The sequence below is a fragment of the Grammomys surdaster genome, unplaced genomic scaffold, assembly GCF_004785775.1.
Source record: "Grammomys surdaster isolate TR1022 unplaced genomic scaffold, NIH_TR_1.0 126187, whole genome shotgun sequence".
NCBI classification, from domain to species: Eukaryota; Metazoa; Chordata; class Mammalia; order Rodentia; family Muridae; genus Grammomys; species Grammomys surdaster.
In genome coordinates this window covers 7130883-7143235 of record NW_021620993.1, presented here as the reverse complement: position 1 = coordinate 7143235, position 12353 = coordinate 7130883, and the positions used below count along the sequence as shown (strand labels likewise).

The 12353-nt window shown below is 42.7% G+C and overlaps 1 protein-coding gene across 1 annotated transcript in view; it reads left to right on the top strand.

Annotated features, from left to right (window-relative positions):
* Nucleotides 1-12353, top strand: part of Sfi1 (SFI1 centrin binding protein) — a 66753-nt gene continuing 54400 nt past the window's right edge. The window contains exons 1-4 of the mRNA XM_028758133.1: nt 1-338; nt 6135-6255; nt 8030-8200; nt 9164-9235. Coding sequence (XP_028613966.1) covers nt 6233-6255; nt 8030-8200; nt 9164-9235 — 266 coding nt within the window. The 5' untranslated portion in view covers nt 1-338; nt 6135-6232. The remainder of the gene's footprint in view (nt 339-6134; nt 6256-8029; nt 8201-9163; nt 9236-12353) is intronic.

Below are 12353 nucleotides of genomic sequence, written 5' to 3'. Positions count from 1 at the left end.
GGCCAGTATGAAGCGGACATTACCGACGTGCGCCGCCAAGCAATGAGGAGAGACATTTTTCCGTCCCACACGGGTCCGGCGCAGGAGTTGTAACTGGAGATCAGCTTCCAAGAAGCGCCGATACTTCCGGCCATGAAAAACGGTAGGAAGCAGAGCTCAGAGAGAAGCCTCTGTTTCCCGGAAAGCAGCGCGCACTAAACGCGACAGAGCAGCTTCCGGCGCGGGCCTCGTTGCTGTGGAGACGGGGGCGGGGCCGCCGGCTCAGGGCGCGAAACCCGGAGCTGCGGGCCTTTGCTACAGCCTCTCCCCGGCGTCTGTTGAGCAGTTGCTTCCCTCAGGTACGAGGCCGGACCTAGTGCCCCCAGCATTTGACTAGCTCGTCCTCTTGCTTTGAGGCTGGCAGAGCGCGTGTGCCTAGGAGCTTTGTCCTGTGACGGCTCGGCCGTGGCTTTCTCTTCTGTAGAAGTGCAGGAGATGCTGCCTACCCACAAGGCTCTGGTCCGTGCGTGGAAGGCAGGGCGTGCGTAAGGTCGCTCGCAGTCACAGCTACACTCGGCACTGTTTTCTGCTTTCTTCTTCCCCTGGTGGAGAGCTCCGCAGGGTGATTCTCCCGTCCATGCTATCCTTACTAGTCTGCGCAGATCCATAGTCGATTCTGGGGTGTGGCGGGGCGTAGGGCTCGTTGTGTACACTGATCTCAAGTGACCAAGCAGAGAGCTGAACCCACGTTGCATTTGTACCAGGCAACCTCTTCTGGTGTAGTTCCTGAAGGTGTCTAGAGGTTTGAACTCCCAGTGGCAGCTTTGCCACCTGTTAGCTGATGGCCTTGAGCACCAACCGGGAAAATGACAGGAAACATCAGCTGAGGTGGCTGTTGTTAAAGTGCGTTGTTCATGAAAAGCGCTATGGAAAAACGTGTGGAACCTGTGTGATAAATGTTATCTTGATTGTAGTCTGCGAGCCTTAGATTGCGTGGTAATTATCAAGTAATTTCAAGTTATCGTGGTTTAAAAATCAATATTAAATATTTTTTTAAAGATTTATATATTTATTTATTTTATATGAATACATTGTAGCTGTCTTCAGATACACCAGGAGAGGGCATCAGATCCCATTAAGGATGGTTGTGAGCCACCATGTGGTTGCTGGGAATTGAACTCAGGACCTCTTGGAAGAGCAGTCGGTGCTCTTAACCACTGAGCCATCTCTCCAGCCCTTAAATATTTTTAAAAGAAAGATTATGTATTAAGGGAGCCAGAGAGATGGCTCAACCCTTAGGAAATCCTTACTCCTTTTTGAGGGAATACCACTTGGAATCCTAGCATCCACATCTGGTGGCTCACAACACACCTGAAATTCCAGTTCATAGGTAGACTGCTTGTCTGGTGTCCTGGAGGCTTTGGACTCCATTTTTTTTTAAGATTCATTTATTTTTTTATGTATATGTATACATTGTAGCTGTCTTCAGACACACCAGAAGAGGGTATCAGATTCTATTGCAGATGGTTGTGAGCCACCATGTGGTTGCTGGGAATTGAACTCAGGACCTCTGGAAGAGCAGCCAGTGCTCTTAACCACTGAGCCATCTCTCCAGCCCCTGGACTCCATTTCTAGCATCTCTGTGACACAAAGTAGCTCACACCAGCCTCATAGCTCAGGATAACCTTCAATTCATGATTATTTAAAAACATTAAAAAAGGATTTATGTGTGTGACTGTTTTACCTGCATGGGTGTCTGTGTATCTTGTGCATGTCTGTTGCCCTCAGAGGTCAAAATGGAGAGGTCAAAAGAGGACATTGGATCCCTAGAACTGGAGTTACAGTTGATTGTGAGCTTCCTCTGGGTCCTGGGAATTTAATCTGAGTACTTTGGAAGAGTGGTCAGCTGTTTCACTGATCTCAAAAGCTGAGCCATCACTTCAGCTCCCCCGCCCCACAAAGATTTACTTGTATTATTTTTAGTTATGTGTTTGTCTGTGGGGGTACATGTGCATTTGTGTATGGGTGGCCTTGGAGCCACACGTGTTGGACCCCTTATTGAATCCCTTGGAACTGTAGTTACAGGTGGTTGTAAAGCATCCAATGTGGGTGGTAGGAACCAAACTCGACTTCTTGCTAGAATACCATGTACTGTGGTTAGCTGCTGAGGTATTTCTCCAGCCCTGATCTAAGTTTTTTAAACTGTAGGTCATGACTCCGTACGGGATGAGTCTTGAAAAATTTGACAAGAGTAAAGGGTTCTAAACATGTGGCCAAAATGAATTAAAAAATCAAATGTCATGAATCTGAGATGTTAGGGCCAGCACTCATCTGTGTTGTAACATGTGAGCTTGTTTATGGTGGTGCTTCTGACACAGATGTGAAGTCTCAATATGCAAGCGGTCACATGAGCACAGGGCAACAAACAAGGCCCTGATCAAGTTATGGACTGCAGTTTTTTTTTTGTTTTCTGTTTGTTTGTTTGTTTGTTTTTTGGTTTTTCGAGACAGGGTTTCTCTGTGTAGCCCTGGCTGTCCTGGAACTCACTCTGTAGACCATGCTGGCCTCGAACTCAGAAATCCGCCTGCCTCTGCCTCCCAAGTATTTTTTTTTTTTTAAAGTTGGAAACTGCCTCTTTATGTTGCTTCTTTGCTTTATTTATTTAGTCAAAGTTTCTCTGTGTTTCTTTAATTCAAGCATTTAGAGGCTGAGGAAGGCAGATCTCTGTGTGTTTGAGGCCAGCCTGGTAAACATAGTGAGTTCCAGGACAGTCAAAGCTACATAGAGAGATCCTATCTCAACAATCAAAACAAAACAAAACACCAAGCACACATACAAAAGTGAAATCATGATATATGGACCCCTGTGACTGGCGTATATATTCTTTGTGATGTTCTTGAGGGTAATTCATATTTAAGCATGTAGTTACTATTGCATTTACTGTTTTTTCTTGTGGTCTCACTATGTAGCCCTGGCTGTCCTGGAGTCACAGGGTGGTTTTGAGTTCACAGAGACTTGCCTGCCTCTGCCTCTCAAGTGCTAATGAAGAGGGTGTGTGTCACCATGCTCTGCTACGACATAAGCTTGTGTGTAGACATGGTTTCAGTTTCCTTTGGTATATGACTAATAGTGGAGTTTCTGGATCAGTTTGCTCTTTATTATCATCCTCTTAGGAGGACCATCTGTGTGTGCAGTGTCTAGGAATCTTGGTTTTTCTTGGGCTGTCTTTGTAATTAACGTTTTATATTTTCCTTGATGGTGGTAGTGCATACCTTTAATCCCACTACTGGGGAGGCAGAGGTAGGCAGATCTTTGAATTCAAGGCCAGCCTCATCTACACAGAGAGTTCCAAGACAGCCAAAGCTACACAAAGAAACCCTGTTTTGAAGAACCAAAATCAATCCGAGTTCCAGGCCAGCCTGGTCTACAGAGTGAGTTCCGGGACAGCCAGGGCTACACAGAGAAACTCTGTCTCAAAAAAACAAAAAACAAAAAACAAAAAACAAAAAACAAAAAACAAACAAACAAAAAATCAAAATCAAAAAAGAAAAGAAAAGAAATAATAAAACCAAAACAGCAACAACAAAAATTTATGTATATTTCAATTTAGAAGCTAATTCGTGTCCTTGTTGAGAACAAACCTATCTTCTAGCCTTTCAGTACTTTTTTGGAGGTGAGGGTGAGGGTTGAGACAGGCTCAGCCTTGGGTGATTGTCTTAAAACTCAGTCTGTAGACCAGGCTGGCCTGGAACTAACAGAAATCTGCCTGCCTTTGCCTCTGGGGTGCTGGGAGTAAAGGTGTGTACTTTTCAGTACTTTTTAATTTCATCTGTGAGGTTCCAGGCATTTGTTTGTTTTGAGGCAGGGTTTTGATACATAGATTTTGTTGGCCTTAAACTTGCAGTGATTTGGTGTTGGAGAGATGGCTCAGCAGTTAAAAACACTTGTCTTTCTTGTAGGCGTCCCAGATTCAGTTGCTAGAATCCACATGGTGCCCATAACTCCAGTCCCAGGGAATCTGATGCCCTCTTTTTTTTTTGTTTTGTTTTTTTGTTTTTTGTTTTTTCTTGAGACAGATTTTCTCTGTATAGCCCTGGCTGTCCTGGAACTCACTCTGTAGACCAGGCTGGCCTGGAACTCAGAAATCCGCCTGCTTCTGCCTCCCAAGTGCTGGGATTAAAGGCATGTGCCACCACCACCCAGCTAAGATTTATTTCTTTATAGATGAGTACACTGTCACTGTCTTCAGACACACCAGAAGAGTGCATCAAATCCCATTACAGATAGTTGTGAGCTACTTTGTAGTTGATGGGAATTGAACTTAGAATCTCTGGAAGAGCAATCAGTGCTCTTAACTGTTGAGCCATCTCTCCAGGCCCAGAATACATAAATCTTAAAGAGAAAAGCTTGCAGATATCCTCCTGTTTCTGAAATTACAGATGTGTGGCACCATGCCCAAGTTTTATTCAGGGCTGATGACTGAACCTAGAGTTCTTTTTGTGGTAGGAAAGCACAATTAAACCATCTCTAGCCTTAAATGCAGATTTAATATCAGTAAAAATTTCACCTTGCAAGGATGAGATCTTTCATGGTTAATTTCTTGTTTCATTCAACTGTGTGGTCTTAATTATGATGGTGACATGAATTTTTTAGAATATCACTGTAAGTGTATCATAGTCATTCTGCCTCCCAAGTGCTGGGATTAGAGGCATGTGCCCCACACCTGGCTAGAAATAACTTTTGAGAATACAAATTAGAAAGAATAAGGTAAGTGTCTTGGCTACTTTTAAGTCAATTGGACACAAGCTAAAGAGTTATCTGAAGAGTGGAAATCTCAATTGAAAATATGCCCATGTAAGATCCAGCTGAAAGGCATTTTCTTAATTAGGAGGGCCTAGCCCATTGTGGGTGGTGTCATTTTTGGGTGGTGGTCCTGAGTTTATAAGAAAGATGGCTGAGTAAGCCATAGAGAGTAAGTCAGCACCCCTCCATGGCCTCTACATCAGCTCCTGCATCCAGATTTCTACCGTTTGAGTTCCTGACTTTACTTCCTTGGATGATAAACTGTGATATTGTTGGTGTTCAGGAATCACCCCACAAACTATGTGAACACTGATCTCACTCAGACAGGGATAGTTTATTGAGCGTACACTCCAGGACTGGTCGACCAGGGCCACGGTCCAGAGTTGGGAACTGAACCATATTGAGTTAAGATTCTGTAGGGTTTTAAATTCCAAAATTCATAAACATTTATGTCAAGTTATTACACCAATTGGGATTTAGAGATAGGGGATTTCCTTAGGAACATGTCTTTGTAGTACACTTATCCTGCTCCCATCGGTTGGGGTATTCAACTGTGGCAGGGGACTTGCCTTGTCTAATATTCATGTCCTAACTTGTCCACCAGGATGGGACTTGTCTTACATTCATGTCTTAATTTGCCAACCAGGATGTCAGTTACCCACGTACGTGTCTCTTTCTGCCAAGTAGGATGTCGGATCCCAGGAAAGTCTTGGGAATTTAAACTTTACTAGGCCACTACTCAAAGTGAAAGTCTTATTTCAAATAGTTTCTTCTTATATTGGTGCAAGTGTGTCTCTTATGTTAGGGTCTATCCCAGAGGCAGCTTATACCATAAAAGCTTATACACAGGTGCAGGATGTGCTGTTGGGTGGTTGGTTCAGATCGAAGCTTGTGGATAACTATACAAAACAGTTCTTCTGATATCTATTGTGATTGATTTCCAGGGACACAGAATATATAATCAATCTTGGCATTAGAAAATTTTCTAGTAATAGAAACATATGAACAAGTTTCCTTACAATGGCAGGCTATTGAGGTAACAGTTTCCTAGGCCTTAACATTTTACATAGACCTTCCTAGGTAAAATGGCCTTAGTACTTTACCTAGGTCCTAACATTATGGAAGTATAAACCAAATAGACCCTTTCCTTCCCAAGTTGCTTTCATCATGGTATTTCATCACAGCAGTAGAAACCTTATCAAGGACAGAAAGAGACCTTTCATGTTTAGTTATCATTGAACTAAGAAGTAGAGGAGCAAGGACCTCAGCTCCAGAGCAGGCAGGCAGCTATTTAGAAGTGTGGCCCCTGGGAATGTGCAAGCTACTTACTCAGTTTTATCTCTTTCTTGCAGTCATGAGGAAGATAAAAGGCTTTGATTCATCAATAATCTAGTCACAGAAATACATATCAATCTCTGGTTGAATTTCCTTCAAGAGGATTTAACAGAGAATGGAGAAGAAGACTGGCTCCAGGTGTGTGATGGAACAGGGCAAAAATGATAGCTGAGGTTAATGGTCCAACTTCTGGGATCACGGGCATGTGGTACCATACCTGGATAACGTTGGAAATTCAATGTTTGGTTAAAAGTATGGGTTTTCAGCCCAGGAGGTGGTGCTGCACCTTTAATGCCAGTACTCAGGAGGCATTGTCAGGCAGATCTCTGAGTCCATAGCTAGTGTAGTCTACAGAGTGAGATCCAGGACAGCCAGGGCTACCCTGAGAAGCCTGTCTCCAAAAAATAAATAAATAAATAAATAAATAAATAATCAATCAGTCATGAAGTTTTATATTGATATTAAAGTCATGTTATCTGAACATCTTTTTTTTGTTTGTTTGTTTTTTTGTTTTTTTGTTTTGCTTTTTGAGACAGGGTTTCTCTGTGTAGTTCTGGCTGTCCTGGAACTCACTCTGTAGACCAGGCTAGCCTCAAACTCAGAAATCGACCTGCCTCTGTCTCCCAAGTGCTGGGATTAAAGGCGTGCGCCACCACCGCCCAGCCTAAACATCTTTTCTAATTGTTTTTTCAAAAGACTTTTTGAGCCCAGTGTAGAGGTCATTCCAACACTTAGGTGAAATCAGAAACATTAGAAAGTCAAGGCCAGTCTGGGCTATATGAGATCCTTACTGAAAAAAAACAAAAACAAAACAAAAACAAAAACAAAAATAAAGATTTTCTGATTATTTTCTTGTCTAAGTAGCTAATATTTAAATTTTTATTTTGAATATTTCACTTTTTGTATGTGTGCAACCCCCGCCCACCCACCCTCCTCACACAGCCTACAGAGTTCACAGAGCATTGGATCTCTTGGAGCTAGAGTTAACAGGGGTTTGGGAGCTACTGGATATGTGTTCTAGGACCTGAATTCTGGTCCCCATGAGAGCAGCAAGCTTATCTAAGCACTGAGCTATCACTCCAGTTTCCTAAGACTTTTATATAAAAAAATTACTATTATTATTTATTTTCATTTTTCAAGACAAAGTTTCTCTGTATAGCCCTGGCTGTCCTAGAACTTACTATGTAGACTAGGCTGGCTTTGAACTTAGAGATCTACCTGCCTCTGCCTCCTGAGTGCTGAGATTAAAGGTGTGAGTCACGACAGCCCAGCTAAAATTTTTATTTTTATGTGTTTAGGTGTTTCATTTGCATATATGTTTGTGTACCAGTGCATGCCTGGCACTTTTGGAGGGCAGAGGTATCAGATCCCCTAAGCTGAGTTGCAAATGGTTTTGAGCTGCCATGTGGCTGCTGGGAATGTAACCCAGGTTCTCTGGGTTTATACTTAAGAACTTGTTTGTTCTTTATAAATGATCCTCTTTACAATAGAATAAAAACTAGTTAAAGAACACACTAGACCTGCTTGGTAGTGGTAGCACACACCTTTAACCTCAGTATTCAGGAGGCAGAGGCAGGTGGATCTCTGTGAGTTCGAGGCCAGCCTGGTCTATAGAGTGAGTTCCAGGACAGACAACCAGGGCTGCACAGAGAAACCCTATCTCCAAAATCAAAAAGAACATACTAGGCCTGAAGACCCCACCTGCAGCTCTCTAGCTCCCACTGAGAGCTGACCTGGGGGGATGGTTGCTGCTATTTCTGTTAGAGGCCAGGCTGCTTTCTGTTTGGGCATAGTCAGAGTCAGTCTCCATGGGTGTAACACTATAGCTTTGTCCAATGTTAAAATGTAGTTATATTGTAAGAAAAGATTTTTTCCCCCTCTCTCCTTTCCTCTTTGCTTGCTCAAATGTAAGGTCTTTTAGGGATGGCTTGGTTAAGAAACCTTGTTCTCCAAAGGCACTGCCCCTCAAAAAGCCTTCTGCCTTCTCTGAGCTCCAGAGGGAGTTACCTAGAAGCTGTCACTCCTTATACTATCATGCCTCACACAATTGGACTCAACACCGATTACGAGAACTGCGAATCAGGTGAGACTTTTCATTTGTTTTCCCTTCTCAGCCAAAATGGGATTAAAAAGATAATGTGTATATGCTCTCAGTTTAAGTTCTGTCACTGCTGGTTCTAAGCTCCCTCAGGCTGGCTCCACTCCAGATCCCTAGGTTTAAACTAGTCAGGCACAGAAAAGGTCCCCAGCTAATCTTGAGCATGTTAAACTGTGTAGGACTCAATTTACTAGAACCTTAGAGACTTATAGACTCAGAGTTTTACTACAGTAATGCCTGTCTTTAAATAATAACTATAAAGTGGCTGGTTTTGCAAGTCAGTGGCAGAATACCTGTTTACGCTGAAAGAGGCTCTGCATTCCAGTCTTGTACACACACTGGGATGGTGGGAAAACATGACTTGTACTGTGAAAACTGGATAAAGTCCAGACTTAGCCTTATTTATACTTTTATTTTTTTTTTTTTACTGGACTTGTAAAATAAAAAACTTGTGACTTAGTCAGGTGAGATGGCAGTGTTTTTAGTTCTAGTGCTGAGGAGGCAGAGATGGATTCCTGTGACTTCCAGCAGCCCAAGCTACATATAAAGCAAAACCTTGAACTCAAAAAGAAAGTGTTTAAAACCAATCTGCTGGATTTTCTTTTTCTCTGATTTTGTTTTGCTTTTCAAGATAGAGTTTCTCTGTGTAGTCCTGGCTGTCCTGGAGCCTTCTCTGTAGACCATGCTGGCCTTGAACTCACAGATCCTCTGCCTCCTATGTGCTGGGACTAAAGGAGGTCTATCACCACTGCTTAGCTTGATTTTAGTTTTATAAGCCTGTCCTCTCCATTTTCTGTTTAATGCAAGTTTAACTATGACATCATCTTTTAATTCAGACGATGGTTCCTCCACTTGATACCTTAAAGGTTCCCCATCTTTTCCAAAAACTTCTTGTTAGCAAGATTGAGTTTAAAGTGTGTGTGTCCTTTTTTTTTTTTTTTTCTTTAGGTGTGTGGCCAGAAAGTTCCTGTATTTGTGGATGCGAGTGACTTTTGGAAGAGTGGCTCCCTCCAGAGCCAGGTACTGCTAGCTGGGTGCTTGGAGGCTAGGCTGCTGCAGAGCTTCCTCTGTTTTTGTTTATATGTGTGTGTGTGTGTGTGTGTGTGTGTGTGTGTGTGTGTATATATATATATATAAAATTTTTTTTTTTAATTTCTCCCCTCTCCTGCCAGGTGGTATGCCTTTAATCCCAGCATTTCAGAGCAGAGGCAGTTATATCTCTGAATTTGAGGACAGCCTGGTCTATAGAGCTAGTTCTAGGATAGCCAGGGCTACACAGAGAAACCCTGTCCAAAAAAACCAAAAAAAACAAAAAACAACAATTTTTTTATGCTCTCTTATCCCTTTCATTTCTTCCTCAACATTACCATCATCATCATCATCATTATTACTTTTTTAAAAAAGATTTATTTTATGTATATGAGTATACTGTCACTTCAGACACCCCATAAGAGGGCATCAGATCACATTGCAGATGGTTGTGAGCCACCATGTGGTTGCTGGGAATTGAACTCAAGACCTTTGGAAGAGCAGTCAGTGCTCTTAACCACTGAGCCATCTTTTTAGTGCCCCCCTCCCCCTTTTTTTAAAGACAGGGTCTTACTTTGTATTTTTAGCTGGCCTGGAGCTCACTATGTGACCAGGCTGGTCTCCAGCTCAGAATGCTAGGAATAAAGGTGTTTACCATGAGGCCCTGCACGTTATTATTATTTTAAAATTACATGTATAGTGTGGGTATGTGGATATGAATGTAGATGGCTTCAGTATTCAGAAGAGGATGTCAGATCTCCTGGAGCTGGACATACAGGACAGGAGCTTGTGAACTATCCAGGGTGAGTTCTGAGAACTGAATTTGGGTCCTCTGCCAAAAACAGTACTTGCTTTAAACTTCTGATCCACCTCTTCAGCCTCAGGGTTTTGTTTTATAGTAAGCCTCAACATGACTGTCATTGTGACAAGTGTGTTAGATTCCTCCCCTGTCCCTTACTAACAGTAACAGACAAGAACAGCCCCTCATATAACCTTATACTGGAATGAGAATTTCATGTACATTTGTTATCTTAATGGGGTTGTGAAGGAAAACAAAGCCTCATGTCCTCTCTGGAAGAGAAGGAACCAACCTAGGAGAAGCACATGTGCTCACACAGGGGATTGCTGAGCCTGACAGGTTGCCTTTGTAGAGGGCAGAACCTCGTGGAAACGTTGGTATTGGCCAAGGAGTTTCAGTGAAGAGCAAATCCCTGTGCTGTACACTATTCCTCATTGTACTATACGCATCGATATACGTGTTAGGATTCCTAAAGATAGCCACTACCCTCTGCTGTAACTTTCGGTTGCATTGGTTTAGCTACAACACAGAAGGGAAGATGCAAGGGGCAGTCACAGGGGTGACTCCATGTATCTTCTGGCCACCTCTAAAAGTCAGACTATTTCAATGACCAGTGTTTGTGGGGCATTTTTCAAAACTGTAGTGCCATCATTTGTGTCTTCCAGGAGCCCTTTCTTTCCCAGCTTCTAGATCACTCTTGTCTGATGGTTTCTCTTCTCTCTCCTTGCTCCTCCTAATCCGTCTTCCTTGATTCTTCTTCACTGAACTGCCCTCCAGCTTTGCACTGCTGTGCACCTCCTAACTGGTCCTCTGGTGACTCCCAGTGAATATCCTCAGTTCAAACCTATGGCCCCAACACTTGCTTTGCAAATATGACAGTTCCATTGGATACCACACTTAGTAAGTCCAAAATGAATTTTTTTTTTTAAATTGTTCATGACAGGGTTTCACTGTATGACCTTGGTTGGCCTAGAACTTACTATGTAGACCAGGCTGGACTCGAACTCAGAGATCCAGTTGCCTATGCCTCCCAAATGCTGTGATTAAAGAACATCACTAGGCTTGGCTTCAGAATGAAATCTTTGTACTTCCAACAACCCTTCCTGCTGAGTGTTCCCCCTTTCATCTCTCCAATTAGCATGAACCAGTTCTCATCCCTCTGGGTGCCTTAGTTAAAACTCTGGGAGTCATCTTTGATTTAGTCTGTTCTGTTCTGCCGGTTTAAGATGTCAGATGCCCCAGATCGTGCTGATCTAACTTCCTATGTATGGTGAATCTAGCTGCTCAGTAGCACCTGACTCAAGGAAACTCCTCACACTTTTCCAGTCTTTTTGTCAGTCTGTGCTCAGTAGATGGTTGAAGAAACCACACATGTTGTTCTGGTCAGTCTTCAGTAAAAAGCAAAGTCAGATTCCCCCAGTGTGGTGGGATGGCCTTTATCCTCAGTACCTCAGGAGGCTCAGACAGGTAGGTCTGATAACAGCCAGCCAGGCAAGCATACTTTGAATTCCCGTTCAAAGAAAGCAGCAGTAGCATCTACCATAGTCCTTCAGACTAACTGGCCCTTTGTTTTCGTATCTTATTGATTTTTTTTTATTTATTTCTAGAAAAATAATTCTAATTTCCATGAGAACCTCATTATTTTGTGAATGTTCCTTAAACACACCTTTAATCAGGAGACAGAGGCCGAGGCAGGCAGACCTCCGAGTTCTTATAACTCCAGTTCTAGGGTATCTGATGTCCTCTTTTCCACCAGCCGTAAACATGGTGCACATAGGAACACACAGGCAAAGCACTCATTTTTTTTTTTAAAGATTTATTTATTTATTTATTTATGAATATACTGTAGCTGTCTTCAGATACACCAGAAGAGGGCATCCAATCTCATTATGGATGGTTGTGAGCCACCATGTGGTTGCTGGGATTTGAACTCAGGACCTCTGGAAGAACAGTCAGTGCTCTTAACCACTGAGCCATCTCTCCAGCCCCTGCAAAGCACTCATATACATAAAAGAAAAATAACTACAAAACAAAGCAAAAACCTCCACCACATCCTTGTAACTTTGTGTGTGTGTGTGTTTTGAGACAGTGTCTCTTTGTGGTCCTTGCTGTCCTAGAACTGACTATATAGACCTGTCTTTGCCTCCAGAGTGCTACAATTAAAGTATGAGCCATCACACTTGGCTTCCTGGAAGTTGTTCGTATTTAAGAGGCATCAAAACCGTGCTTTTAGACAATTTTAGGTGGGTTGGAGAGATGGTCCAGAGGTTAAGAGCACTGACTGCTCTTCCAGAGGTCCTGAGTTCAATT